The following is a 23,769-nucleotide window of genomic DNA, read 5'->3' as shown; positions in this document are numbered from 1 at the left end:
TTTGTTTATATAATACCCTAAGGTGGAATTTGATAAGAATTGTAATATTTAAAACTCCACTTATAAAATGAAACTTGGTATATTGGAATCAAGTAGATGACTTGCATTTATCTTAACAAGGTGACAGTAGCTTGTCCAAGGAGAGTAACTCTGTGTGTGGAGGGAGTAGGGCTCAATGTTTTCTGGAAAAGGGTGGTTGGACAACAGATCCTATGGCACAGCCACTAAGCCAAGGAGTTCAGTGCTAGGGCTGAAACTTAGTTATATGCAGTGGGCTGCCTGCCCCTTCCCAGCCACCAAGACTTCGTTCCAGTTTAGCCATAGACTTGGGAGTATGGAAGTTCTCTGAAGTAACTGTAGATTCTGACCTTGCTATAGCTAAAAGTCCATATTCTTTTGGCCGAGGATGTACCCCAGTTGGTAGAGTGCTTGCCTAGCATTCATAAAGCCCTTCATTTGATCACCAGCACCATATAATAAAATGGCCCATACCTGCAGTTCCTGCACTTGGGAGATGGAAGCAGGAGGTTCAGAAGTTCAACATCATCCTTGGCTATACAGCAAATTCAAAGCCAGCCTGGGTTGCATGAGACTTTTCTCAGAACACCATCACCAACAACAGAAAGTCCAGATTTGTGTTTTCTAGGTCAGACCAGTAACTTATTATAAAATCTTTTCCTAGGTTGTCCTTACCCAGCAAATCTGTTGACTGGACCCACTTTGGAGGTAAAGTTGTTGCTTCAGCACACATCCAGCCCTACTCACCCCTTTTCTGTACTTGAAGGGTGCCCTCAGGAAGGGGCTTCCTTTGGCTCCTGTTCTAGTTGGCTAGAGGATCTCAAGTATTGCAAACTCAATGTTTCATATTTTTAAGGCGTGGCAAGTACTATGAACTTGGGAGTTCAATGAAAAAGTAAGCACTAGGTTTCGCTAGTAAAGATCTGCATGGTGGGAATGTGCTGGGAAGTCTCCCTGGGAAACATAGAAGTGAGGGAGCAGTGGCAGAGGGAAAGGAGGTCAGAAATACCTCCATGATCAGGTTTCCTGCCTCAGGAGCCCTCCTTGGCACCACCTTTAGATTCTTTAAAGGGAAGGCAAGTAGAAGATTCTTCCTTCTCTTAAGAATGGTGGTGCTGGGAACTCACACACTGATTGGTTAGGTCAGAATTGTGTGCACACATGTGTGGAGACGATCTCTCACTGGCCTAGAGCTTGCTACTGTACCAAGGCAGGCTGGCTAGTGAGCCCCAAGGGTCTGCCTGTCTTTGCTTTCCCAGTGCTGGGATTACAGGCACAAACTTCCATGTCTAACTCTTTCTTCATGGGTTTTGGATATCAAACCAGTCCTCCATGCTTGCACGGCAAGCATTTCATGGATGGGCTGTCTTCTAAGACCCCAAGGATTATGTTTCTTAAGTAAGGCGCATGGGAGGCCCTTAATGGAACTGTGTGTAAAAGGCCTTTCTGCCACCTTCCCTCTGCTTTAAAATCAGGCTCTCCTCCCTCAGATGAGATCCGCACCCTCCGAGATCAGTTGCTTTTACTGCACAACCAGCTGCTGTATGAGCGGTTCAAGCGGCAGCAGCACGCCCTCAGGAACAGAAGGCTCCTGCGCAAGGTGATCAGGGCAGCCGCTCTGGAGGAGCACAACGCAGCCATGGTGAGCAAGCAGGGGTATCCATTCACGTGATGGCTTATGGAGAGCAGCTGCCAAATAGTAGAGTAGCCTTTGTCAGTCCCAGCTCCGCTCTAATGGCTCGGGGGCAAGCCACTTAGCCTGTGAGGTACAGGTATACCCAGCTGGACCTCAGAACTCCTTAAGTTCTCAGGAACCATGAGAACCATGAATGTGAAGGGCTCATGTAGTTTTATTTTTCCTGCTGGTAAGCTATTTCATGGTACAGAACTGAAGGGGTTTGATGTCATGGGAATACAGCCAACCAGATCTGGACTTTGAATGGTGGATTTTACCTTTTGGGTTTTTTTGTTTGTTTTGGGTTTGGTGGAGGGTTGTTTATCTGTTTGAGATAGGGTCCCTCTGTACATCCCTGGAACTGGAACTCACTGTGTAGAGCAAGCTAGCCTCAGACTCACAGAGATCCACCTGCCTCTGCCTCCTGAGTGCTGGGATTAAAGGCGTGCACCACCTCACCTGGTTTATCTTAAGCCTTTTGATGCCTCTTTACCCATTCTGTAGACAACAAATGATAGTGACAGTCTGAGTTGTACCCTGTGGTGTTAAATTGTACCAATGAGCATTTGCCTTGTGCCTGGTACACTGGGTGATGGTGAGGACTAAAGCACTATATATCCAGGGTCTTCCTCAGTTGGCAGCTAGGACTTCAGCAATTATAAGAAGCATGGTGTTTCTTAAGGAAAGTTCCATGTGCTCACGTGGAGTTTGGAAAACAATGACAGTAGAAAGGTACCAGGCTGGTAAATATATGATGAAAATTCCAGGGCAGTGTATGTGGTCAGTGTTGGTGATGTGTTAAGCTTGAGTGTCACTGCCTGTGTTGGGTGGCCCCTAAAATGATGCTGTCCCTTCCTTTTCTAGAAAGATCAGTTGAAGTTACAAGAGGAAGACATCAAGATGTGGAAGGTGAGTCTTCAGAAAGAACAAACTCGATACAGTCAGCTTCAGGAACAGCATGACACCATGGTGACCCAACTGCACAGCCAGATCAGACAGCTGCAGCATGACCGGGAAGAATTCTACAACCAGAGCCAGGAGTTACAGGTATCAGCTGCTGTACAGGCGGATGACAGTAGACAACGTGGCATCAGCTGTGTCCTGTCACCTTACCTTACTCATCTTGCCTGAGACGAGTACTTTGCTTTCTGAAATGATGAGCTTATTTCATGTTGCATAGTTCTTACTGAGGACAGAAGTTCCTGGCTTTCTTGGTTCATAGTTTCCTTAGTTCTCTGGAGCCAAAAGAAACAATTTAATGTTCCTCTAAGCCAGTGTTTTGCAACCTGTGGGTTGTGACCATTGGAAAACTCTTTATTTCCAATGGTCTTAGGAACTGAGACACCACTCAGTAGCAAAATTACAGTTATGAAGTAACAATGAAAATAAATTTATGGCCGGGGCTTCCTAAGACTTTTTTTTGAGAACTGTTGCTCTAAGCAGACGAACACTCGGTGAGACTGATTCCTCCTGACATAGTTGCTGGGTGGAAACAGCACACCTACATTTAAAATATTTTAAACTTCACTTTAAAATAGGTATGATTGCCAAGGTCATGTGACCCTGTTGGCCGCACACAGTGTTCTGGCCAGGAGTCAGTAGACAGTGACACTCCCATTTCCATTCTATTTTCTCATTTGCTTTTTAAATCACAAAAGCCACCAAAAGCCCAACTTTGCCAGGACACATCGACAGGCATGTGGCCTGTCTCTACCAACTCCAACTAATTGGTAGTTCCCATGATATCCCACAGAGGTCACTGTGGTACCCTTAAAAAGTGAAAAGTCTGGGCCACATTTCTTTGTGGCTGCCTGGCCTGGGACAGGCAGTTTGGGAACTGTAAGGATCAAGTTTTTGGGAATTTTCCCCCTTTCTTTTTTACCTTTATGGAATCTCTCCTTTAAAATGAAACTGATGGACAAGAGAGCAGTCGAGGAACAGAGCATCCCCAACTCTGCCTGTGCCCATAGGTGCTCTTGTAACCTCACAACCAACTCTCTTTGATAGACAAAACTGGAGGACTGCAGGAACATGATTGCAGAGCTACGGGCGGAGCTGAAGAAGGCCAACTACAAGGTGTGCCACACTGAGCTGCTGCTCAGCCAGGTTTCTCAGAAGGTAAGACAAGACTCCGCCTGCTGACTCTTGGTTCAGGCCAGGCAGATATACTACTTGTATGTATGTATTGGTGCTCCAGCAGAGAAAAGTTCTACCTAGGAAACATTTGGCAACGTCTGAAGACATTGGTGCTCCTGACAGTGAGTGGGTAGGGGGCCTGGGTACTGCCAAATGCAGCATTCCCTCCAGAGCAGACAGCCCTCACAATAAATGTGCCTAATGTGCTGGGGCCAGGCACATCCCACGGAGCCCTTTTTTAATACCTTGTTTATGAAATATAAACAGTTTGTTAAGGCTTTTGAGCTGTGACTCCCCATAGGAATTCAATGACATCTCTGTGTCATGTATTCAAAAACGGGTGAGTTCACTGGGGCTGTGTCTGCACCAGTGTTCTTGGACTAGCTACAATGAAATACATCCATGTTGCTTCTGTACAGAGCACAACCCAAGTATATTTCTGCTGCCCTTAGGTGCTTTCTCCTCCACTAGCCCTGGACTCAGGTTTATTCTACCCTGCATTACCCTGTGCTCCTCGAGAGTCACTGTCACTGTCTGTTGACTAGTTTTGCCGTGCTGATCTTGCACTTTCTCACTTCCACCTGGACAGCTCTCCAATAGTGAGTCGGTGCAGCAGCAGATGGAGTTCTTGAATAGGCAGCTTCTGGTACTCGGGGAGGTCAATGAGCTGTACTTGGAGCAGCTGCAAAGCAAGCATCCTGACACCACCAAGGTATGTAGCCAGAGCACTGAGAGGCAGAAAACTGTGCCGCCTGGCCCCATATTCTGCAGAGCAGGCAGGCCCAACCACCCAGCACTGCCCAGTCATTGGAGGGCATGGAGCAGGCATGTACTCTAGTGAGACTGCTTTGCAAGGGGTACTTTTCCCACTACCTTGACAAACCTGAAAAAGCAGCCGAAGCAAGGAAGGTTTACTGGCTCACAGTTTTAAGGATCTAGTCCATCTTGGCCAGGAAGGCATGGTGGCAGCAGTATATGAGGCATCTGGTCACATTGTATCCAAAGTCAAGAAGCAGAGAGAGATTCATGCTCATCTTACATTCTCCCTTTTATTCATTCTGGGACCCCAGCCTATGGGATGGTGCTGCCCATATTTAGGATTGGTCCTATCACTTCAGTTAGCTTAGTCTACATTAGTCTCTTCCAGAGAGACCCAGAGGTTTGTTTCCATAGTGATTCGTATCCCATAGGTCACCAAGTTTGGCCGTCACACAGTGCAAGTATGAGCTGTAACTGCTGCAGAGCAGGAGGGAGGGGAAAGATGGGGGCACCCAGCTCTGTCTAGCCCACCTTTCAAGACCTAGGGTGTGTGGGTGCTGCTATGACCCAGCACTCATGCTGCTTTGTTTCCTTTTCCCTGTGACTCTGGTCCTACCAATGTTTGCTTCAGTGCTGGTGTCGGCATCAAGGCCTATTAATGTTTACCAGTGTGCTAAGACAGACGTCCATGTTACTGTACAGTCAGCCTTGGGCGGTATTAGTAAAGGAACTGGGTTGGAATTTCAAGAATGTACTCTGATGCTCTTGATGCTCTTCCATCAAGTGCCTTTAGCACCCTTGGGTCAAGGCTCTATGAAATGTTATTTGTGGTCTCCAAGTGGACAATGTTGTCTCAGAACTGAAGAGACATCATTTGTAGTAGAGTTGCTTCTTACTTCTTAGCTCTTTTCAGCCTCCGGTTCAGATTCTGGAGAATGTCAAAAGTGAAACTGTCTAGACTCCAACAATGAATTACTCTGAAAACAGAATAGTTTCTAGAGAATGTGGGGAACAGACCCAAGGACCCCCACCAACCCACCCAAAGAGCTTGCTGAGGTGCATTGTTTTTTGAGATAGGGTCTGCCTATGTAGCCTTGGCTGCCCTGAAACACTCTACATAGACCAAGCTAGCCTTGAACTCAAAGAGATCCACTTATCTCTGCCTCTCATATGCTAGGATTAAAGATGTTGCCACCATGTCTGGCTGCTGCTGAAACAACTTTTTGATGCCTCCAGAGAGATGATGCCTAGCTGGACCGACTTCTGTTACTCGGACTCCTGAGACCATTAGCAGCCTTGTTCCCTCTTGGGCGCTGTTTCACAGTTATGAATTGGGAAGCCCACTTGTTAGGTGGGCTGCCTTCTGTTGTATATCACAAAACGAACAATCTCACTTAACAATACAGAATTTTATTGCTGTACTTGATGAAAGTCCTGAGACAGATGAATTCCAAGTTTTTCAAGGTGGCAGTTTGGGACCAGCATGAAGGAGCCAGGCTCTTTGTGCTCTTCTCCCTGCCATCTTAACTTGTTAGTCTTGCCCACTGGTATGTCAAGTGCCCCAAGTTCAACCCTCACAGGCCAACCACATGGTATTCCCAGGAAGAGGCGAGTACCCCCTCCTATGGGTGGGTGTCTCTCAGAACAACCCTTCTCAAAATCCTCTGCACGCTTTTAGTCCTGTGTCCCTTTCTGTTAGGTTTGCGTGGTACTTGTTACTACCCTGTGAGGGCCTTGAGCAGGCCAAGATCTGCCCCTAGGTGTGGATCTGGGTCCCTGTTCTTCAGGCCCATGGAAGAGGTGCAGGCATCTGACAGGCTGTGAGGTTACTGAGATGCCCAGGACTTGCCGTTTTAGTTCCTTGTGTGAGTATCCATAGATAAGTACAGGTGCTACTGTTGCTGTCCAGGGTGGGTTCTAGGGCCTACAAATCTCCAGATGGTTAGTTCCTCAGAAGATGTGGTGTTGGCCCAGGATACTCCCATGTCCTGTAACCATCTCTAGGTCACGTGCACAAGCCTAATATCAGGTAAATACTATATAAGCAGCTGTTACACTATATTCAAGAATAATGACAAGACCCCATCGTGGCACACTCAGTGCACACAGTGAACATGTTGAATTTTTGCTGTGGAAGGTGACTGTGCTGCTGCTGTTACAGAAGTCATTACCTGGGGCTATTCAGCACAGCTGGAGTAGCCATTTTTCAGCCATTTCTACCTTCTGCTTTCTGGAAACGTCTGATTCATTGGTCAGCATTGAGGCTTGGTGCCTTCCAGAAAGGTTACCTCCTTGCAACTTAACAGTTTAGGATCTTTTTTGAAAAACTTGTGTGGTGTCGGGTGTGTGTGTTTGTGTGTGTGTTAAACAATTGCTAGGAAAGCCTTCTTTCCACCTTTGGGAGCACATCAATCTACACTTACTGTGGATTTCCCAATGCAGGCAGGCCACCTGTATGGCTTGACTGACAAGCTTTGGCAGGTATCCAGCCTGAAAATGCTTTTTCTCTTGAGCAGACATATTCTTTTTGTGTCCCCATCTCAGCTGCTAGTCGAAGAGGGAGGAAGGGTAAAAAGAGGGCAAATGGCCAGTGCCACTCACCTGACGCTACAGCTGTGCAAAGTGGCTTATTCAATGCATTTTGTGACAAAAGTGGCGGTGGTCCACTTTTGTGTCTTTTTACTGGTAGTGTATGCACCCTGCAAACAGAGCAAATATGTGCTTCCTCTTACAGAGTCCTAACATTAGCTCTCAGGGTACTTGCGGTTCCTGACTTTTGTAAACATGCTGTGGTGACTGTTGTACAACATGGCTTCCATGTTTCAGATGGTTTCCTCAGTGGTAGACATCAGAAATGCCCAGGAAGCCACCCTCACTCAGTTGGGTGAGGACACTAAATGCCTCTCAGTGTTGGGGACACTTCTTGTTGAGTTACATTGCACAGTTGTCTATAAGTACTGACTCTACACCTTTTTTATAGGAAGTAGAAATGATGAAAACTGCATATCGGAAAGAACTAGAAAAGAACAGAAGCCATCTTCTCCAGCAGAACCAGAGGCTGGAGGCCTCACAGAAGCGAGTGGTGGAACTGGAATCTCTTCTGGCCAAGAAAGACCACCTTCTCCTAGAACAGAAGAAATACCTTGAGGATGTCAAGAGCCAGGCGAGGTGACTCACAGGAAAGGTGAGGGTAGGGTAGGGGTGAGTCCCCTCCCATGTTCTGAAGTAGGCCCTGTCTTTCAGTGGACAGCTGCAGGCTGCAGAGAACAGGTATGAGGCTCAGAAGAAGATCACCCGGGTGTTGGAACTGGAGATTCTAGACTTGTACGGCAGGTTGGAGAAAGATGGCCGCCTAAGGAAACTAGAAGAGGACAAAGCAGAAACAGCAGAAGCAGCAGAAGAGAGGTGAGAACGGCTGCATCAGGGCTCTGGAAGGCTCTGTGCGAGGGACCACAGCCAGCCAGGCAGCATGGCAGGCCTTTGGGGAGGCAGTGACAAGCAGCTGAGTTGTTGTCCTCTGCTCAGTCCTTTATAGAGAGTCATCTGGTTGTCTCCCGGCCACACTCAGTTATCCACCCTTCTATTGCAGACATCATCCAGTATAACCCCAGTTGTTGTTACTCCAAGTAACAACTCCTCTTGTGTCTACTATTACAAACAGAGTGGGGGAGGGGGTTGAAGGGATGGCTCAGTGGTTAAGAGCACTGGCTGCTTTTGCAAAAGAATCTTAGTTTAGTTCCCAGCACCTAGGTGAACCATTTGTAATTCCACTTCCAGGGAATTTGACACTGTCTTCTGGCCTCCTCAGGAATCAGTCACACACTCAAATATATAAAAATTTTAATTAGAGAATGGGCAAGCCAGGTCCAGGGAGCAACTGTAATTTTCCATTTCCCCAAGAGTGCTACAGTTACCAACTGCATTCTTTCTGGGTCTCTTACAGGCTTGACTGTTGTAGTGACGGCTGCTCAGATTCCTTGATAGGGCATAATGAAGAGGCTTCTGGCCACAACGGTGAGACCAGGACCTCCAGGCCTAGTGGTACCCGGGTCAGCTGTGGAGGCAGAAGCACTGGAGGCAGCAGCAGCAGCAGCAGTGAGCTTTCCACTCCAGAGAAACCCCCGAGCCAGAGGTTCAGCAGCCGCTGGGAAACCACTGTGGGTGAGCCCTCCAGCAGCATCCCCACTGTTGGCTCACTTCCCAGTTCCAAAAGCTTCCTGGGCATGAAGGCCCGGGAACTGTTCCGTAATAAGAGTGAGAGCCAGTGTGATGAGGACGGTGTGACCAGCAGTAGCCTTTCTGAGACACTAAAGACGGAACTGGGCAAAGACTCAGGTGTGGAAAACAAGACTCCCTTTAATCTAGAAGCCTCACACCCATCTTCCCCAAACTCGGACAGTGTGGGGCAGCTCCACATCATGGACTACAATGAGACTCATCACGAGCACAGCTGAGGGGGTCTGTCAGTGTTAATTTGCGTCTTTGTCAGCACAGATCAGGAGGTGTGAATGCACGTTCTAGGCTTTTCTGTTTCCAGGGTCTGAGCGGCTGCTTGTGCAGTGGGAATGGGACAGAGGTCCTTTTGACAGCTGGCGGAATATGAGATGATGGTTTTTGGGTCTGGCATTGAGATGCTTTCCTTCACCCCACCCCAGCCTCTTTCATTTACCTAGCAGTATGTACTAATTGAGGGCCTGTGTGTGTCCCTTGTAGCTTTATTTTCTTCCTTCCTCCCACCAAATGGTTGTGTCCTTTGAACCTGTGCAATATGAGGCCAAATTTCATCTTTGGGTCCAACACACCACTCTGCTTTCCTGAGGTGCAGATAGATAGGTGGCTCTTGGGTAGACCAGGCAGTTAGTGGCACTGCAGGTAAATCCAGTTTTGTCCCTTCCAAGAGGATGTAGCCTACAAAGTAAATTGTCTTTACAGGAGCGTTTCCGCTGCTCTTTTAGATGCTGAAGTTTGACATCTAAAGCCACAGATGTAGAGAAACTGACTCATTCACCTCTGCCTTCTTTCAGAAGCTTGGATATGCTTCCTAGAAGGTTCTGCGAGAATACCAGTTGTTCTGATAGTGTAGTTGGCGCTGTGGAGGCCACACTGCCTTACTCTCTGGAAAGCTCTTACCCTTCTCCCCCACTACCTCTTATTTATTTGGTATTTGCTTGAATGTTGGCACCATGCTGCCTGTGGGTGGTTGTGTAGGTGGTCGTTCTGCAGTCCGCAGATCGTGGGGAGTGGTCACTAGGAGAGGCACCCAGGATACTCGTGCACATGTGGAAGTGTGCCTTTGGCTGGCCCCATCCAGCTGAGCCATGGTTCCACCCTTCAGTCTGTTTGCCTCTCCTCGTCCACGTCTCTGATTACCAGCTGCTTTGTGATTCTGCAGCAGACAGGCTCAGAAGAGTCAGAATTTCCTTAGAGTTTATGTGACGATTGTTCTCGGCTGGGAATGCCTCACTATAGTAGGTTCTAGCAGCTTTTTTACACCAATTCTGACTTTGCAGGAGAGAGTCCCCCTGGAGCTTCATGTCAAACACCTCTGTTGGGAACAAGAGCGACTCAGAGTCTGGGAGGGTTGATGGAGGTTGGTAGCCTGTACCACTACCTTCCCTCATGCTCATGAGAGGTGACTCGTGTTCCATCAGAACAAGGTGGTGGCAGAGAGCCCAAGCTTGACCAATGCTCCTGAAATAAATGCTGGAAGTGTAAGAGTTGTTGCCTGATATTCTGGACCAGGCAAGGAGACACTTGGGAAGGAGCCAAGAGCTTGGTTTTCTTGTTTCTATTCTATCTAGTGTATAAAGAACAGAAGGGTTTAGCTACAACAAAGGTAAAAGAAAACTAATGGTATGAAATTTTATTGCATATGGAAGTTTCCAGCCTGAGGATGAACGTCTTTTTTAAAGTGTCGCAGTAATTATCCTAGATTGCCTGATTAAGGTGAGACTCGTCACCATGGCAGTACTGGCTGGAGACCTGTTAGGGCCATATCTTTGCCATAGCTAGCCCACAGAAAGACAACGCCACTGACTATTCTCAGACCAGCAGAGGGCAGCAATTGCCCCTTGACGATAATGCCATGCTTTTCATTTAGGTCTGCCCAGAGGAAGGCTGAAAACCTATGTTCTCTCACCTGATCCATTGTAGAAAAGGGCAGATGAACAGACTGGGAAAAAGATCTCACAGTTAATGGGGAAACACTGCTCCTAAGAACCCTCCTTCCTCCGCCACCACATACACACAAGATCTGTGCCAGAGAACCAAGCCTTTTTCCAGTAGAAAGAAAACTTACAGACTGCACAAGTGCTGAAGTTGAGGGAGAGGAGACAGCAGCATGGTAGACTGAGGTACAGGCTGGAGCTCTGTACCCAGTGACGGAACCTGAGCATCCTGTGTGGCTTGAGTTCTAGAAGGCTGTTGAGGCATTTTCTTTTCCAACTAAGGTTGGGAGACTGACCAGAAATCATCTTGAAGGCACCCAGTCTAAACATTTACTCTTTCCAAAGGATTTGAGAATCTGTGGGTGGAAGCTTCTGCTTAGAGGACAGTGACAGAGCATCCAGGGATCAGTGGGTCACCTGATGCTGCTGCAGTCAGGAGGGAAACTTCTGAAAGGCAGCTGTGGTGTAGGGCAAGGTATGGAGCAGTAGGTGTCATGGGCAGCCTGGTATGTGTGAATGCTGAACTTGAATGACTCCATCCTTAAATCACTTGGAGTCTGTGCTGTGGTTGTCAATGGGACCCAGGGAGACTGGAGACTATGTCTCCTGCAGTCTGGAATCTGTTAAAAGCAGCAGTACAATGCCACTGGAGTGGAGGAGCAGGTCAGTGCCTGGGAGAGGAACTAAGCACGCATCTGTCTAACATTCCTCCCTGACGTCCATAAGAACTTGCTTTAGGAGCAAGAGCAACATGACCGTGAACATGAGGGGCAGGCTCTAAATGGCATCTCCGGAGCAGGCAGCACAGCTGCCAGGGGCGAATGCTGACCTTGATAGCTTTGTTGACCCTTTCAGGAGGAAAGTCTATTCAATCTTCTGGACTAAGCTGCAGAAGCTTCTAACTATTTGTGACATGGTTAGCAGGGAGTCACTCTTCTTAGAAGGCAAACTCAAAACCCAGGAAAAGTCCTGGAAGCCACAGGTGGTTAAAAAAAAACCTCCCCAAGCTGCTCTGGCCAGTGACCAGTGCCTCCCTGGGTGGTGGTGGCACATCAAGTGACAAGACTCAGGGCCACTTGCAGCATCTGTGGGCTCTAGTGCTCTGAGGAGAATGAGAGAATGTTAGCAGTTGAGTGGTTGAAGATGAAAAGACCTGAGAGCAGAGCACAGAGCTCAGGCTGACAGGGTAGAAATCGAGCCATGTGTAGTGTGGTGTGAGACCAGCCAGTAGGGACCTACCACTTGAAGCCAGAAAGAACTAAAGAACAAACAGAAGTACTGTAGTAAGGTGCTCGTCTTCCCGAGCAGTAAAGGTGGGAGACACTGGGTGAGCTGGCAGAGGTGTAGGCATTGCACGGCTCGGCTGGCAGCACATATGGAGTCTGCCTCGGCCAGAGGCCAGTGGTCCTGCACACTGTGACTCAAATGACAGCCTGCATCTGCTGCACCTTCACCCCAAGGCTGTAAATCCACTGCTGTGTACACTGGAAAATACATCCAGTGTGAGGGTGTTTGTGTCCTTGTATACATCCAGAGATCTGTGGCATGTGCCTCCATCCTCCCTTTATCCCCACCTGCTCCCTACCCCCAGTTTGCTGCAGTCACTGATTGCCTTGGGTTTAGCCTATCTGTGTAGGTAAAAATGGGAACTGGCCCTTGAGCTGCTGCCCTGACCCACGTTCCCATTCAGCGTCCCAATCTGTGAGCTCCTGGTGTGCCCAGGGGAGCAGTGTTTCTGATCTCACCCGTGTGTTTAAATGCGCTGTAGAGAAGCAGCTGCAGCTACATTGGAAACTGCACCCTGACCACTTTGGGTCTCAGAATGAAATTAATGGGGGCCAAGAAGTGCCCTGCCCTTCCCAGAGCCCCAGTATTGTCCTCCTCTGGATAAGCGGGCTGACTGAGCCACTGGAGCTGGTCTTTGACTAGACTGATTGCTCTCCCTGCCCCACCTCACAGTGTTGAAAGGGAGGTCATGATGGTGTGTGTTAGCTCTCTGTCAGGTCAGAGGCAGGCAGGCGTCTTTGCACTAGGAAGATTCAGTGGTCACCCTTCATGAGACTGGACCACAAAACACATTATGGAGGAGCAGGTTTTGCTAAGACATAATTTAGTTTTATAATCAATCATGGATTAACCATATATGGCTAACTTGGAGTTTAAGGGTGGGGGGAGTTCCCATCAGTGAAAAAAATCAGATTTTTAAAAATTTTTTGGTTCAATGGAAGTCACCTCTTCTCAAAAGGTTTAAACTTTCCCACTATGACCTTAAGAGCATGTCAAACAATCCGCATCGGATGCCATAAATACAGGTTACAGGAGAACATGGTACAGTCTCAGTGATTGGAATCAAAGGTTTGCTGTCCTTAGAATGTTCTGAAATGTCAAGGCAGTTGCTTGTGTTTAACTGTGAACAAATAAAGATTTATTGTTTTGCACTCCGCAGTGTTGAGATGGAGTGATTTTATGCTGGCTTTGGGGGCTTGTGGGTGAAATGAGATGGCCAGACACACTGCAGTCTGTCTGGAGTGGTTTCCTGATGGTGGTACGGAACGGTGGTGGACTTGCGCTGGGGAACAGATAACTCGGCCGCCTTAAACTCATGCCCCTGTAAAGAGCAGGATGTGAAGAGGGCCACCTCCGACAGCATGGCCACCCAAGTCTGCATCTCAAGTCCTCCTGCTTACCCAGCCCTGACCAGCTGTGTTGGTGATAAGCCAAGGGACAGTGCAGCCATCATCACCACCTCTGCCCTGATGCCCCTCCTGCTCTTCAGGTAGTGGGCAGAGGTGAGAGATAACCTTTACATCATTTTGAGATTCTTCCTCCGCCTTGTTCCTACAACTCAGCCTGGGCTTTAAGTGGGGTAAGCAGAGTGTGAGCTGCATGCTGGAGCCTGGAATTACTTCACTGCTCTTAACCTCAGGAGGCTGTTTGTTTGGAAAACTCGGGATGTCTGAATAGGTCTCTCATCAGACAAGGAAGTCACTCTTGGAAGCCTGCAGACTGGCCCTGTGTGGCCTGAGCCTCCTAGAGGCAGCCCACTCTGAAGGGAAGCACTGAGCTTGGCTGCAGAGGTCTCTGGTGCTGTCTGGAGGGGCTTTGCCTATGTGGCCACCCAAAGTCATCTGATGTCTTACAAGTACAAGGTTTTTTTTTTTTTCAGTTTTTGTTTTTTGGGTTTGGTCGGGTAAATCCCAGGAAACTAAGCCAGGCAGAGAAATGGTAGAACACTTTATTCTTGAATGTCTCCCCCCGAGGAAGCAACAATACAGAATCTAAGTCGTCCCCTGTGAAGGGAAAAACCAACAGTCAGAGCTTACTTCTGGCAGGCCCAGAAGTCAGGAGTGCACATTTACAGTGTGGGTAGACTAGACCGCTGCAGAGACCAGGCTCAAGGACCACAAAACAGTCTGACTTCTGCTGTGCTCTCCCTCTCCCAAAGAAGGAGAGAGAGCATTCATCCCTTGTTTTAGTTCAGGGAACTGAACACAAGCGAATTCAGCCTCTTGATCCCTTTCCCCTAACTTGTTCATGACAGACCTTGCAGCTCATCTTGTCCTTGTCAAGATAAGGAGCTAAGTAGCCCCCCCCCCCAGTTGTTCACTACAGAGCCAGAAGCCACAGCTGGGCAGGAGGCCTGGTCATCAGCACAACACCCTGCGTCTGGGACATGCCCTGCCAACACCATATTGTTTAGGCAGCTCCATGAGTAAGGATCCCTTTCGTCAACACGGAGGTCAAGAGGCGGAGATGTTAGAAGTGAAAAGCGCGCGCGAGAGGGATATTCTCAATGGTGTATTGGCCCCCAGTGAAAATGGATGACCCGTGGAAGCCAAGTACATTGACAGCGAGTTACAGTTTCCCACCGGGTGGTTTCCAGGGAGGCTTTGGGAAGCCTTTGTCTTTCCCCCTAGATTTGAGGCTCTCTTTTGCAAGCTGCCTATACTTGTGTTTTCCTAACCAATGCTGGGTAACCGTGGTCTGGGCAGGTCTGGTGGTGGCTGCGGCGGCTCCCTGGATACCCAGGACCTCACTCACGTGCTGCAGCACTTTGCGAGGAAGCTTCTCCGAATGAGCAATCCACTCTTTCATTAAGTCCAGGACTATAGGGATGAGGCTGACCACGCCTCCGTAGTGGTTCCTGGCCTCATCACAGCTCAGGTGGTTCACTACATCGTGCGGGTACCTGCAGGACAGTGAGCAGGTGGTGAGACTTATCACCCCAGGTGTGAGAACTAGACACACATACCTTGGGCTCCATCCCTGCGTGTTCTAATCCAGAAAGTTGAAGGCCAAGAGCCCCAGGTACTTCTGGTATAGGTAGCAAGAGCTCTCAACCATCAGGACCAGGGCCTGGAGAACCTCCTATCACCTTAAAATACTGGCTACTGGGCTGGAGAGATGGCTCAGAGGTTAAGAGCACTGACTGTTCTTCCAGAGGTTCCGAATTCAAGTTCCAGCAACCACATGATGGCTCGCAACCATCTGTATTGAGATCTGGTGCCCTCTTCTGGCCTGCAGGGACACATGCAGGTAGAATGCTGTATACATAATTAAATAAATCTAAAGAAAATTTATAAAAATAAATACTAGCTACCTTAATCCTTCTTACACTAACATCTAATGAGCTCCCAAAAATGGATTATGGAGCTTTGGATTCTTTGGGGTCACCATGGAGCCCCAGGGGATGTAACTCTGGTGTCCCACTTCTGTAGCCACTTTCTCTGGTTCTAAATCCTAGGAGACTTTTTTATTTTGTCCTCTTATGTCTATGACCCAGTTTTCCATCTGTTTGATGAGGTCAGTCATTCTAGTGGGTAGCTAGGTGCTAGGACTCGGATGGACTAGAGACTATGCCTGTGCCAGCAGGGGAGAGCCCAGTTTACAGGTTCCCGTTCTCTCGGCACATTCTGCCCGATCGACACCCACGAGGGACTTACTTTGCTCTGAGGCTGCTCAAGTCATTGCTTTGGCTGACCAGGGTTTTGCATTTCTCGAGAAGGCTGTTGGTGACAGGGGTGCCAGAGTGCAGTGCCTCGAAGTGCTGGCAGAGCTTGTTGAGCTCCGAGCAGATGTCCAGGAACATGAGCAGAATTCTCCGGTCCGTAGAGTTGTTGCAGTAGTGTTCCATGTAGCTCTGCACCTGCAGAGGCCACACGTCAGGAGTTGGAGCTGCAGAGACAGAGGGCACTGCCCCAGCCCTCCCACGATCATAGCCTTGATGCCGGACGGGAAGCATTCGAATATACCGGTCATGACAGACAGCTAATGTTTGTGTTCCAAGCACCATTGCAAAAATACTTCCCTAAGTCTGTTCTCCCTTGCTCATCACCTAAGCTCTCCACACTAGGCCCTCGTTTTACATACTTCCTAAATGCTAGTGGTTCAGACATGAGAAGTGACTTGCTTGGGTGCCAACAGAAGTGGCCTGGCTGATTTGCCTCCTCGCAAAATGGCCTGGGCTCCACCACCCTGCTTACCTAAACCACGGAGGAAGAAACAAGAATCCTTCAGACTGGTTGTACTGCGTTTTGGAGTCAGAAAAAGTCAGTTCCAGGCCTGACTGAAGAAACGATTGTCCACATGAGGACAGTGCAGTCTGGAACCCCAACCTGAATTCAGAGACTGCCTCCAGTGTATGGGGGAGCAGGTGGGGGGGCACAAGTTCACACTGCAGTGTGGCACCCCAACCTGAATTTAGAGACTGTCTCCAGTGTATGGGAGCAGGTGGGGAACACATAAGTTCACACTGTAGTGTGGCACCCCAACCTGGATTCAGAAATGGTCTCCAGTGTATGGGGGAGCAGGTGGGGGGCACAAATTCACACTGCAGTGTGGCACCCCAATCTGGATTCAGAGACTGTCTCCAGTGTATGGGGGAGCAGGTGGGGGCACAAGTTCATACCAGACTTCATATACCAAGTAAACTTAAATGCCCCATAATTGTGTAGATAGCATGCTGAGAACACTAATTTTGTTTTGCTTTCCAAGGTTTCCTGGATTAGGGGTAGGGACCCCTCAATGGGTCTTTTGCCAGTTACTCGGAACCACTCTATGCATCTAAGCATAGGCAAGGTAGATGGCTGGTCTTACGCTACAGGCCTGAGTAATGGATTCAATCATTCCACAGCTTGCTGCTACTCTCCATGGAGTGATGAAAGGTGGGGGGTACCTCTGCTTCCTCTGACATTCCAAATTGTCTCTGTCTAGACAGGAATACTCTATTTCTTAGTGATCTGAAGGGATTCCTCCCCAGCCTGTAAGGGGTAGAGGTTTCTGACAACACACCTGTCCAGGCACTTGGGGCGGGGACTGCATCAAGGCTTGACCACCACAACAGAGTGACCTCTTAGGGTGGGGGAGGGTGCTTCAACAGTAGACGGATCTGAGAGCATCCCTTCTGCACCTAAGGTAGGAAGCCCTATCAAGCAGGTGCTCAGGAAGTGGACTTGGGCCACTATTAGAGACTGAAAACCTGTCCCATGCCCTTGGAAGGCTGAGCTACTGTGGGGATGTAGCCAGCTGCTCTTCCAGTAGATTCAGGGCATGAGCATGGACCAGCTGACCACTGTGATAGACGGATGGGCGTGGATTCAGTTTGCATGAAGCATTTTCGTCATGGGGGGGGGTCAGTGTTTTTTCAAGTAAACAAGACGTTTTTCCAAAATTTAGATAAAGAATGTAAAGGAAGTCTCTGGCAAAGGTTGCTGGTGGTCTCATTTCTCCCGGGTACTTGGAGCCTGTACCACACCCACCCTCCAGCCCCCTTTATACAGGCATTTTTTGTGGGGGGAGTGTGACTTCTTTGCAGGGGCCTCTTTTTTAGTTCTAGGATATAGCTTGTGTATATGTTCCCAGCTGCCCAGTGACTTCCTGGAAGGCCTCCAGCCCCCACCGAGAAAACGTGGACAATAGCTCAGCTTTAAAAAAAAGGGTTAAACAAAAGTATCTGCAAAACCTCCGCCAGTGAGCTGGGCCAGGTGCCAGTGTGTGGCAGAATCTTTTGCAAAGGACTGTTATCTGCGTGCTCACCAGCAAACCCCCGGTGCCCAGCCTAGGGCTCGTAGGTGACACCAGACGCTGAGTGCTTGGTGTGGGTCAGGGGTTTTCCAGGCATGCTATCATTAGATGTGCCTTCCCGGTGGGGAAACTGAAGTTAGTGGGATATGCTCACCAGCCCAAGGCTACAGGGTGCCAGGTAGACTTACAGCCAAGTTGGCTGAGTCTTGAGCCATATCGGATAGGTGGTGCTCACCGAGGGACAGTTTCCATCCATTAGAATCTGAGTTGGCATAGACAATAACATGCAATTCTCCTCTCTAGGGCTCCACCGTTCATGTTTTGGGTATGGGGACAGGTCTGGGAAGAACACCCTCCCCCGTCCTGCACCAGCACCCTGCTTGCCAGGCCTCACCTGTCCCACGCTGGAGATGGGCCGGATTTTGTCGTGGGCATTCTCCCGGCAGTGCTCTAGAGCGGCAATGAAGGTGAACTGTTGTTGCTGGAAGAGCTTGTACTTCTGCTCGATGCTGCGGAGACTCTCCTTCACCTCGTTCATTGTGGCCCTCAGGTCTCACGGACAGCAAGGGTCTGTCGGGAGCAAGAAGAGGGGCCTTGAGGTCCCAGAGGTCAGGACTTCCATTTGGCTTTGGAAGGAAGTGCCCTCCCAAAAGAATGTGTCCCTACTTTGTGGAAAGGAAGCAGGTCCTGGAAGGCACATGTTTGTTCTAGGTCCTTCAAGTTGTTCACCACAGCACCAAGTCTGACCTTGTCTGCTTACCCTCTGAGGACACAGTCTGCCATGAACTGTGGCTTCCTTCACCTAGGGAGAGTTTCTCTGTCCTCAGGGTCTCCAGATCATACAGTCTATGCTCATACACACACACACACACACACACACACACACACACACACACACACACACACACAATCTCGAGTGTACGTGTACACACAGCATCCAGGTCCCCTCCTGTGGCAGAACCTGGGATACAGGGACATGCCATAACACCCCAAACCAACAACATATCAGGTTTTTTTTTAAAAAAGTCTACCACAGTGAAGTTGCCGAGAGTCTGAGAATTCTCCCTGTGAGCTAAGTAGGGGAAAGAGTCAGAACTTGGTTGTTCTGTGTGTCTGTCTCTCTGGACTTGGGGCAGAAGCCCCGGCCTTAGGTTTGCAGGTTTCCAGGGCAGCTGTGGGTGCAGACCCCTCCCCTGTCTTAATCTTCATTATCTGATCAGTGAAGCCATCTGCAGGGAGGGCAGCCCAGGGGCCATCATTGATGTCATGCTGACTATCCTCAAGCACTGAGAATCCTCCATGGGCAGAGAGGTCAGGGGGTGCCCTAGTTCATGCTGCCAGGGTTTACTGACCTCGAGCAAAATGCTTAGTATTTAGGGAATGTCTGAGCTGGAAGGAGCCTCAGCAGCCCATACCCAGTAATGTTCAGGGGTTGTATGGAGGCCTAGAGATAAGGAGTTCCAGTGTGTTTGTGCCACAGACCCCTGACTCCCAGGTTTCCTAAACACATCCTCACTGCTCCACATCCCCCCACCAGGGCACACAGAGTCCAGGTTCCAGCATGCCAGCCTGTGTCACATGAGCCAAGGCTATTCCAAGATGCTGAAGCAGAGGGGGCAGACACACAAGGTCAAGTGTAAGGAAGGCAGCTTCCTTGTGAGGACAGGGTGGAGCTGGAAAGGCAGCCATGTGGCAGAATAAATGGCAGTAATGTAAAAACTGAGACCAGACCAGAGTACAGGTCTCTATGGATGTTATCTGCAAATGAGAGAGCTCGGAGATGACTGTAGGGGAGGCCTTTAAGAGACCCAGGGTTGTCCCAAAATCTACCCCATTAACCCAAGTGGGTCCCTCACTGTGTCTGCCAACAGCTAGGAATAGCTGTAGCCCTGGTTGGCCTGGTACAAGTCAGCCCCCTGGAGAGAGAACGGCCCTTTCCTGAACTCTGCATTCTGCATGTTGTGGGCAGGGTGAGTGTGGGGCTGAGATTCTTGTTTATTGGGCGTCTTCTATGCCCTCAGTCTCTTCCCCATGGGACACAATAGCTCACTTGGGCACAGTAGGTTTTTTTCTTGTCCCTCTTCAGAATTCTGACTCACCAGGGAAAGGTTGAGGGTGAAGAGAGGAAGACAAAATTTAAAGATGCATCCATTCGAAAGAGAAAATAAATATTTAAAAATCTGCCTGCCTCTGCCTCCCAAGTGCTGGGATTAAAGGCATGCACCCCCACTGCCTGGCTTTGTTTTGAATTTTGAAGAACACTGCATTAATGTATCTGTCTTGGCTGTTGAGATTCAGGGCCCCCCGTGTTACATTCACAGATGACTGTCCCATCCTGTTCCAGCTTAGCACTTACAAATGACTCAAGTCATAAGCTAGGAAAGTCAGAGATGCCCGGTGGTGGCTGTCCAGGGAGATGGAGACTGTGCCTTCTTAGCCTGCCCTCTGCTCGTGCAGCCTACTGCTGTATGACAACAGTCAAGACTGTTCTGCCACCATGGGTCCTGGGTTCAGATCCTGTCACCCTGTCTACTGACCTCAGCTGACAATAGTCTCTGAGCGTGTGCTCTATAACACACAGAAGGAGACACAGCAGCTACCCAGCCTTGGGTAGGGCATGTCCTGAGATGACAGGGACCCCAGAGCCTAGAATGCAGGGCTCATTTACAACAGAACTCAGAGCTACTGTGATTACCTGGCATGCAGGTGACAGGGGACTGCCACCACAGGTGTGCCGAGTACCTAAAGAAAAGCGGGGGCTGCTAGGAGCTTATCCTCCTTGGTGAAGGAGCTTGAAAGGAAGGTGTGCAGGTCAGGTGGGCAGTGTACTCAGCTAAGGGGCAGGGGTGTAAGACAAGGCCAGGCCAAGAGACCCTTAGGTCAAGCTGGGTATTTAGAACTGCTGAAGGCATCTAAGCCTTAGGGTGGGGATGAACACCACACTTGGTCCTTCCTTCCCTGTGCCAGATGCAGTCCAGTGCTGGACTCTGCAGTAACGGACACGGTATATGAGGCCCTGCCCTGGATGAATCTACTGGAGCGGGGAGAGGTCAGGGCGGAGCTCAGAGTGGGCAGGGTGGACACATGAAAGCCAGGGCTGTGTGGTTTGCCAGAGGGGCATCTGCAGAACACTGGTCTGATGATGAGAACAGCCTCTCAGTGGTGTTCTGGAAAGCCCTGGGCGTGCGTCATTTCAATCCCTGGCCACGGTTTAGGACAAGGGACCACAATGATCACATAGGATGATCAGAGGATCAGACCAACACCACACAGTTAGGAAGAGAGCAAGCCACTGTCACATCTCAGTGAGCTCTTCTCGCACACCCTCCCTCCCCTCCCTCTCTTATGTTCCCTGGAGACAAGATGGCAGGCATCGGGGTGGCTGTGGCGGCTGGGGAATGGGGGAGATCTACCAAGGATCTGAAGAGTTACCCAGTCACTTCTAGGGTCTCCCATTACTAGCTCAACCCTGGGCCTCTCTTCCACTCCTATCCCAGGGCAATGAGGACTAGCTAACACTCATGGGGCTGCCTCCTGTGTGTTCAGCTCCCTGCCACCCTTTCTGGGCTTCTGGGTTCTCCAAGGAGACAGTGCTAACTGACTTGCTGTGTCCCCATGAGCCCCCTAGAGCAAACCTGGCTCAGTTCTTGATCCTAGCAACTTGTGACACGCACACGTCAGGGATGTCACAAAAGGGGCTGTAACAAGCTATCCAAAGTGATTGTCCCTTGAACACAAGCCTCTGCAGTCAAATTAGAGTGGATGAAAGACCCGAATGCAGGCACTCCTCTCTCTGGGGGGAGGAGGGAGGGAAAAGTGATTACCCCGTAGGTTTTAGGCTTTAATTGATTTGTATTTTTCCAGGCTGCTAAAGAAGATTAGATCATGGTATGAAAAGTGCCTAGGGCTTAAAATAAATGAGGAGAAACGAAAGCCACTTCAGAAATGTCCAGGAAGCACACCAAACCTCCCCAGTGCAAGCTGCAGCTCGGCTCTTGAATTCTTTGTTGGGGAGACAAGCTTCTTTGCTCCCCGGCAGACCAGTCTACCAAGGCCTGAGGCCTTTGAGGAAGCAGTCAGTCATGGGGACCGGGGCAAGTGTCACAATCCTAGGCCAGGATGCCTGCTGCCAGCCTTGGGGCTGCCTCTGATTTTTTTACCCATAGCCCTTGGCAAGACTTTCCCCTCTCATAAGTCTCAATCTGTTTCTGCCCAGGGAGGGAGTTTGGGTCAAAACTCTTCAAGCAATCAGAACTTCCACTCTCTGCCCAGCAGCTGGTAGGGAAAGAGATCTGGAAAGAGGAAATGACTTGCCCAAAGTCACCTGGCCAACTCCTCTGCCCTGTCCTGTATTCTGAGAAGAAAGGTTTTCATTTGACTATGCCTGGTGCAATGGCCCAGGATCCCCTGGAAGCAAACCTAACTTGATTCTTGACCCATGTAAACAGAGGAACTACAGAGCGCTGGAGACAGATGGCTCAGTGGTTAAGAGCCTTTGCAGTTCTTCCATAGGACCTGACTTTAGTTTCCCACACCCAGATCTGCCTGTCATTCTAGCTCCAGGGTCCGAACACTCTTTTCCGGCCTCTGCTCTTCCTCTGCCCCACCTGTATATACATAAATACAAATAAAACTTGTAAGGGTGGGGTTACTGTGATTGAGGTGAGATCAAGATTAGTCTAAAGATTAAATGAGTTACCACTACAGACAGGAAGGCCCATTCTGCTCACTTTCCAACGGCCAGTCACTGCTCACTACTTCAGAGCAGACGTGGGGGTAATGCTCCAGCTGCCCCCATTGCTCAGAGTGGAAACTGAGGCCCAGAGCAGATTTGTCTAGTTCACCATGGATATTCAGACACACCCAGCACTTGGACTTTGGGCTGTCCCTGTAGGCTGTGCCTCCCTCCCTCTTGGTCAGCAAGCTGCTACATTTGCCCCTTCCCCAGCAGCCAGCTCTCCCCTTGTAGGCCAGGACCCCTCTGCCTCTTGTCCCATCACTCCCGGAGTGTTTTCGATGCAGCTCTAGGGTGGCATCCCAGCCCCCTTTACCCTGGTTTGATTCATACCGGCCTTCGCCTCACTGAGTGCCCTGAAGCTTGGAGTGCCTCCGTGGGTGTGTGGGCCCCGGAGGGCGGGAAGGCCCACCTCAATTCTTGGGAAAGCGGGAGTGGGCGGGGTCGAGGCCTCAAAGACCAGGCGGCCCTGGCCGATTGTGACCACAGATGCCATGGCAATCAGGTCACATGGCCCGGCTGCCCAAACCAAAAGATCCGCCCAGGTTCCGGCTGACCCCGGCTGCAGATGACTTTTGCTCTAGCAGATACCGGATCCACATCTGCTTAGCAGATCCGTATCTGCGCTTAGCTTCTTTCGTTTAAAGATGGGGAAACTGAGGTCCAGGTGCAGAGTCAGGGTTGGACCCTAAGCGCCCAGGTTCACACGGTGGCTGCACCAGAAGCAGGTTTCTGGGATCTCTCTCAGGAGGGCCTGGGGATCTAGGGCTGTGGACCCTGGGGTGTTGTGGGATTTTTCACGTGATGGCCCCTTGGGGCATCCTTGAGTCCTTGCTCTGTGCGCTCTTGGAGCATCCTGGGATCCTTGCACTGTGACCCCACGGGCGTCTTGGAGTCCTTGCGCTGTGGCCCGTCGGGGGTCCCTCTGCCCTGGGGAAGGAGCGCCTACTGCAGTAGGGGCTGCAATGGATGGAACGGGGAACCAGAACTTGCCCCAGAGGAGGCGCGCACCGATGACGCACAGCCTGGCGTCCCAGCAACGCGGTTACTAGGGAGCCGCTAGCAGTCCGAGATATGGATGCGACTACTGCCCCACACCTCATCCCCCCGGAAATGCTTCAGTACGGGGAGGACAACCACATCTTCGAGATGATGCAGGTGTGACCGGGTGACCGGGCGCCCGCGGGTGGGGAGTGCGGCAAAAAGACTTCAGGGGCCAGGCTAGCAGCACGGTGGTGTGTGTGTGTGTGGGGGGG

General features: G+C 49.9%; 3 protein-coding genes across 10 annotated transcripts in view; 2 read left to right on the top strand and 1 right to left on the bottom strand.

Annotated features, from left to right (window-relative positions):
* Tsc1 (TSC complex subunit 1) overlaps positions 1–13,196 on the top strand; it is a 44,615-nt gene extending 31,419 nt beyond the window's left edge. For 3 of the 6 annotated variants that reach the window (XM_013345940.2, XM_013345941.2, XM_026789984.1), the window contains exons 16-23: positions 683–726; positions 1,494–1,660; positions 2,558–2,740; positions 3,701–3,811; positions 4,419–4,541; positions 7,569–7,756; positions 7,832–7,993; positions 8,532–9,042. In XM_013345940.2, coding sequence (XP_013201394.1) covers positions 683–726; positions 1,494–1,660; positions 2,558–2,740; positions 3,701–3,811; positions 4,419–4,541; positions 7,569–7,756; positions 7,832–7,993; positions 8,532–9,042 — 1,489 coding nt within the window. Of the gene's footprint in view, positions 1–682; positions 727–1,493; positions 1,661–2,557; positions 2,741–3,700; positions 3,812–4,418; positions 4,542–7,568; positions 7,757–7,831; positions 7,994–8,531 lie in introns of all 6 variants that reach the window. The other 3 variants (XM_005346186.3, XM_026789992.1, XM_013345942.2) reach the window with 2 other exon arrangements.
* A 777-nt stretch (positions 13,197–13,973) lies between these two features.
* Spaca9 (sperm acrosome associated 9) lies at positions 13,974–23,016 on the bottom strand. Of its 3 annotated transcripts, XM_013355721.2 has the most exons (5): positions 22,847–23,016; positions 18,173–18,348; positions 15,699–15,901; positions 14,797–14,944; positions 13,974–14,045 (listed from the first exon to the last, which is right to left on the bottom strand). In XM_013355721.2, exons 2-5 carry the CDS (start codon positions 18,314–18,316, stop codon positions 14,034–14,036), a joined length of 507 nt encoding a protein of 168 aa, XP_013211175.1. In that variant the 5' UTR covers positions 18,317–18,348; positions 22,847–23,016; the 3' UTR covers positions 13,974–14,033. The 3 variants fall into 3 exon arrangements, with proteins under 3 accessions (XP_013211175.1, XP_026634529.1, XP_026634530.1); XM_026778728.1 differs by having other exon boundaries at positions 13,977–14,944; XM_026778729.1 differs by having other exon boundaries at positions 13,977–14,944; positions 22,926–23,016.
* A 571-nt stretch (positions 23,017–23,587) lies between these two features.
* The window catches only part of Ak8 (adenylate kinase 8), a 120,213-nt gene continuing 120,031 nt past the window's right edge, over positions 23,588–23,769 (top strand). The window contains exon 1 of the mRNA XM_005346183.2: positions 23,588–23,671. Coding sequence (XP_005346240.1) covers positions 23,588–23,671 — 84 coding nt within the window. The remainder of the gene's footprint in view (positions 23,672–23,769) is intronic.

This window comes from Microtus ochrogaster, chromosome 4 (genome assembly GCF_000317375.1).
Source record: "Microtus ochrogaster isolate Prairie Vole_2 chromosome 4, MicOch1.0, whole genome shotgun sequence".
NCBI lineage: Eukaryota > Metazoa > Chordata > Mammalia > Rodentia > Cricetidae > Microtus > Microtus ochrogaster.
The sequence above is the reverse complement of the archived record's forward strand: the minus strand, read 5'-3'. Positions and strand labels throughout refer to the sequence as shown.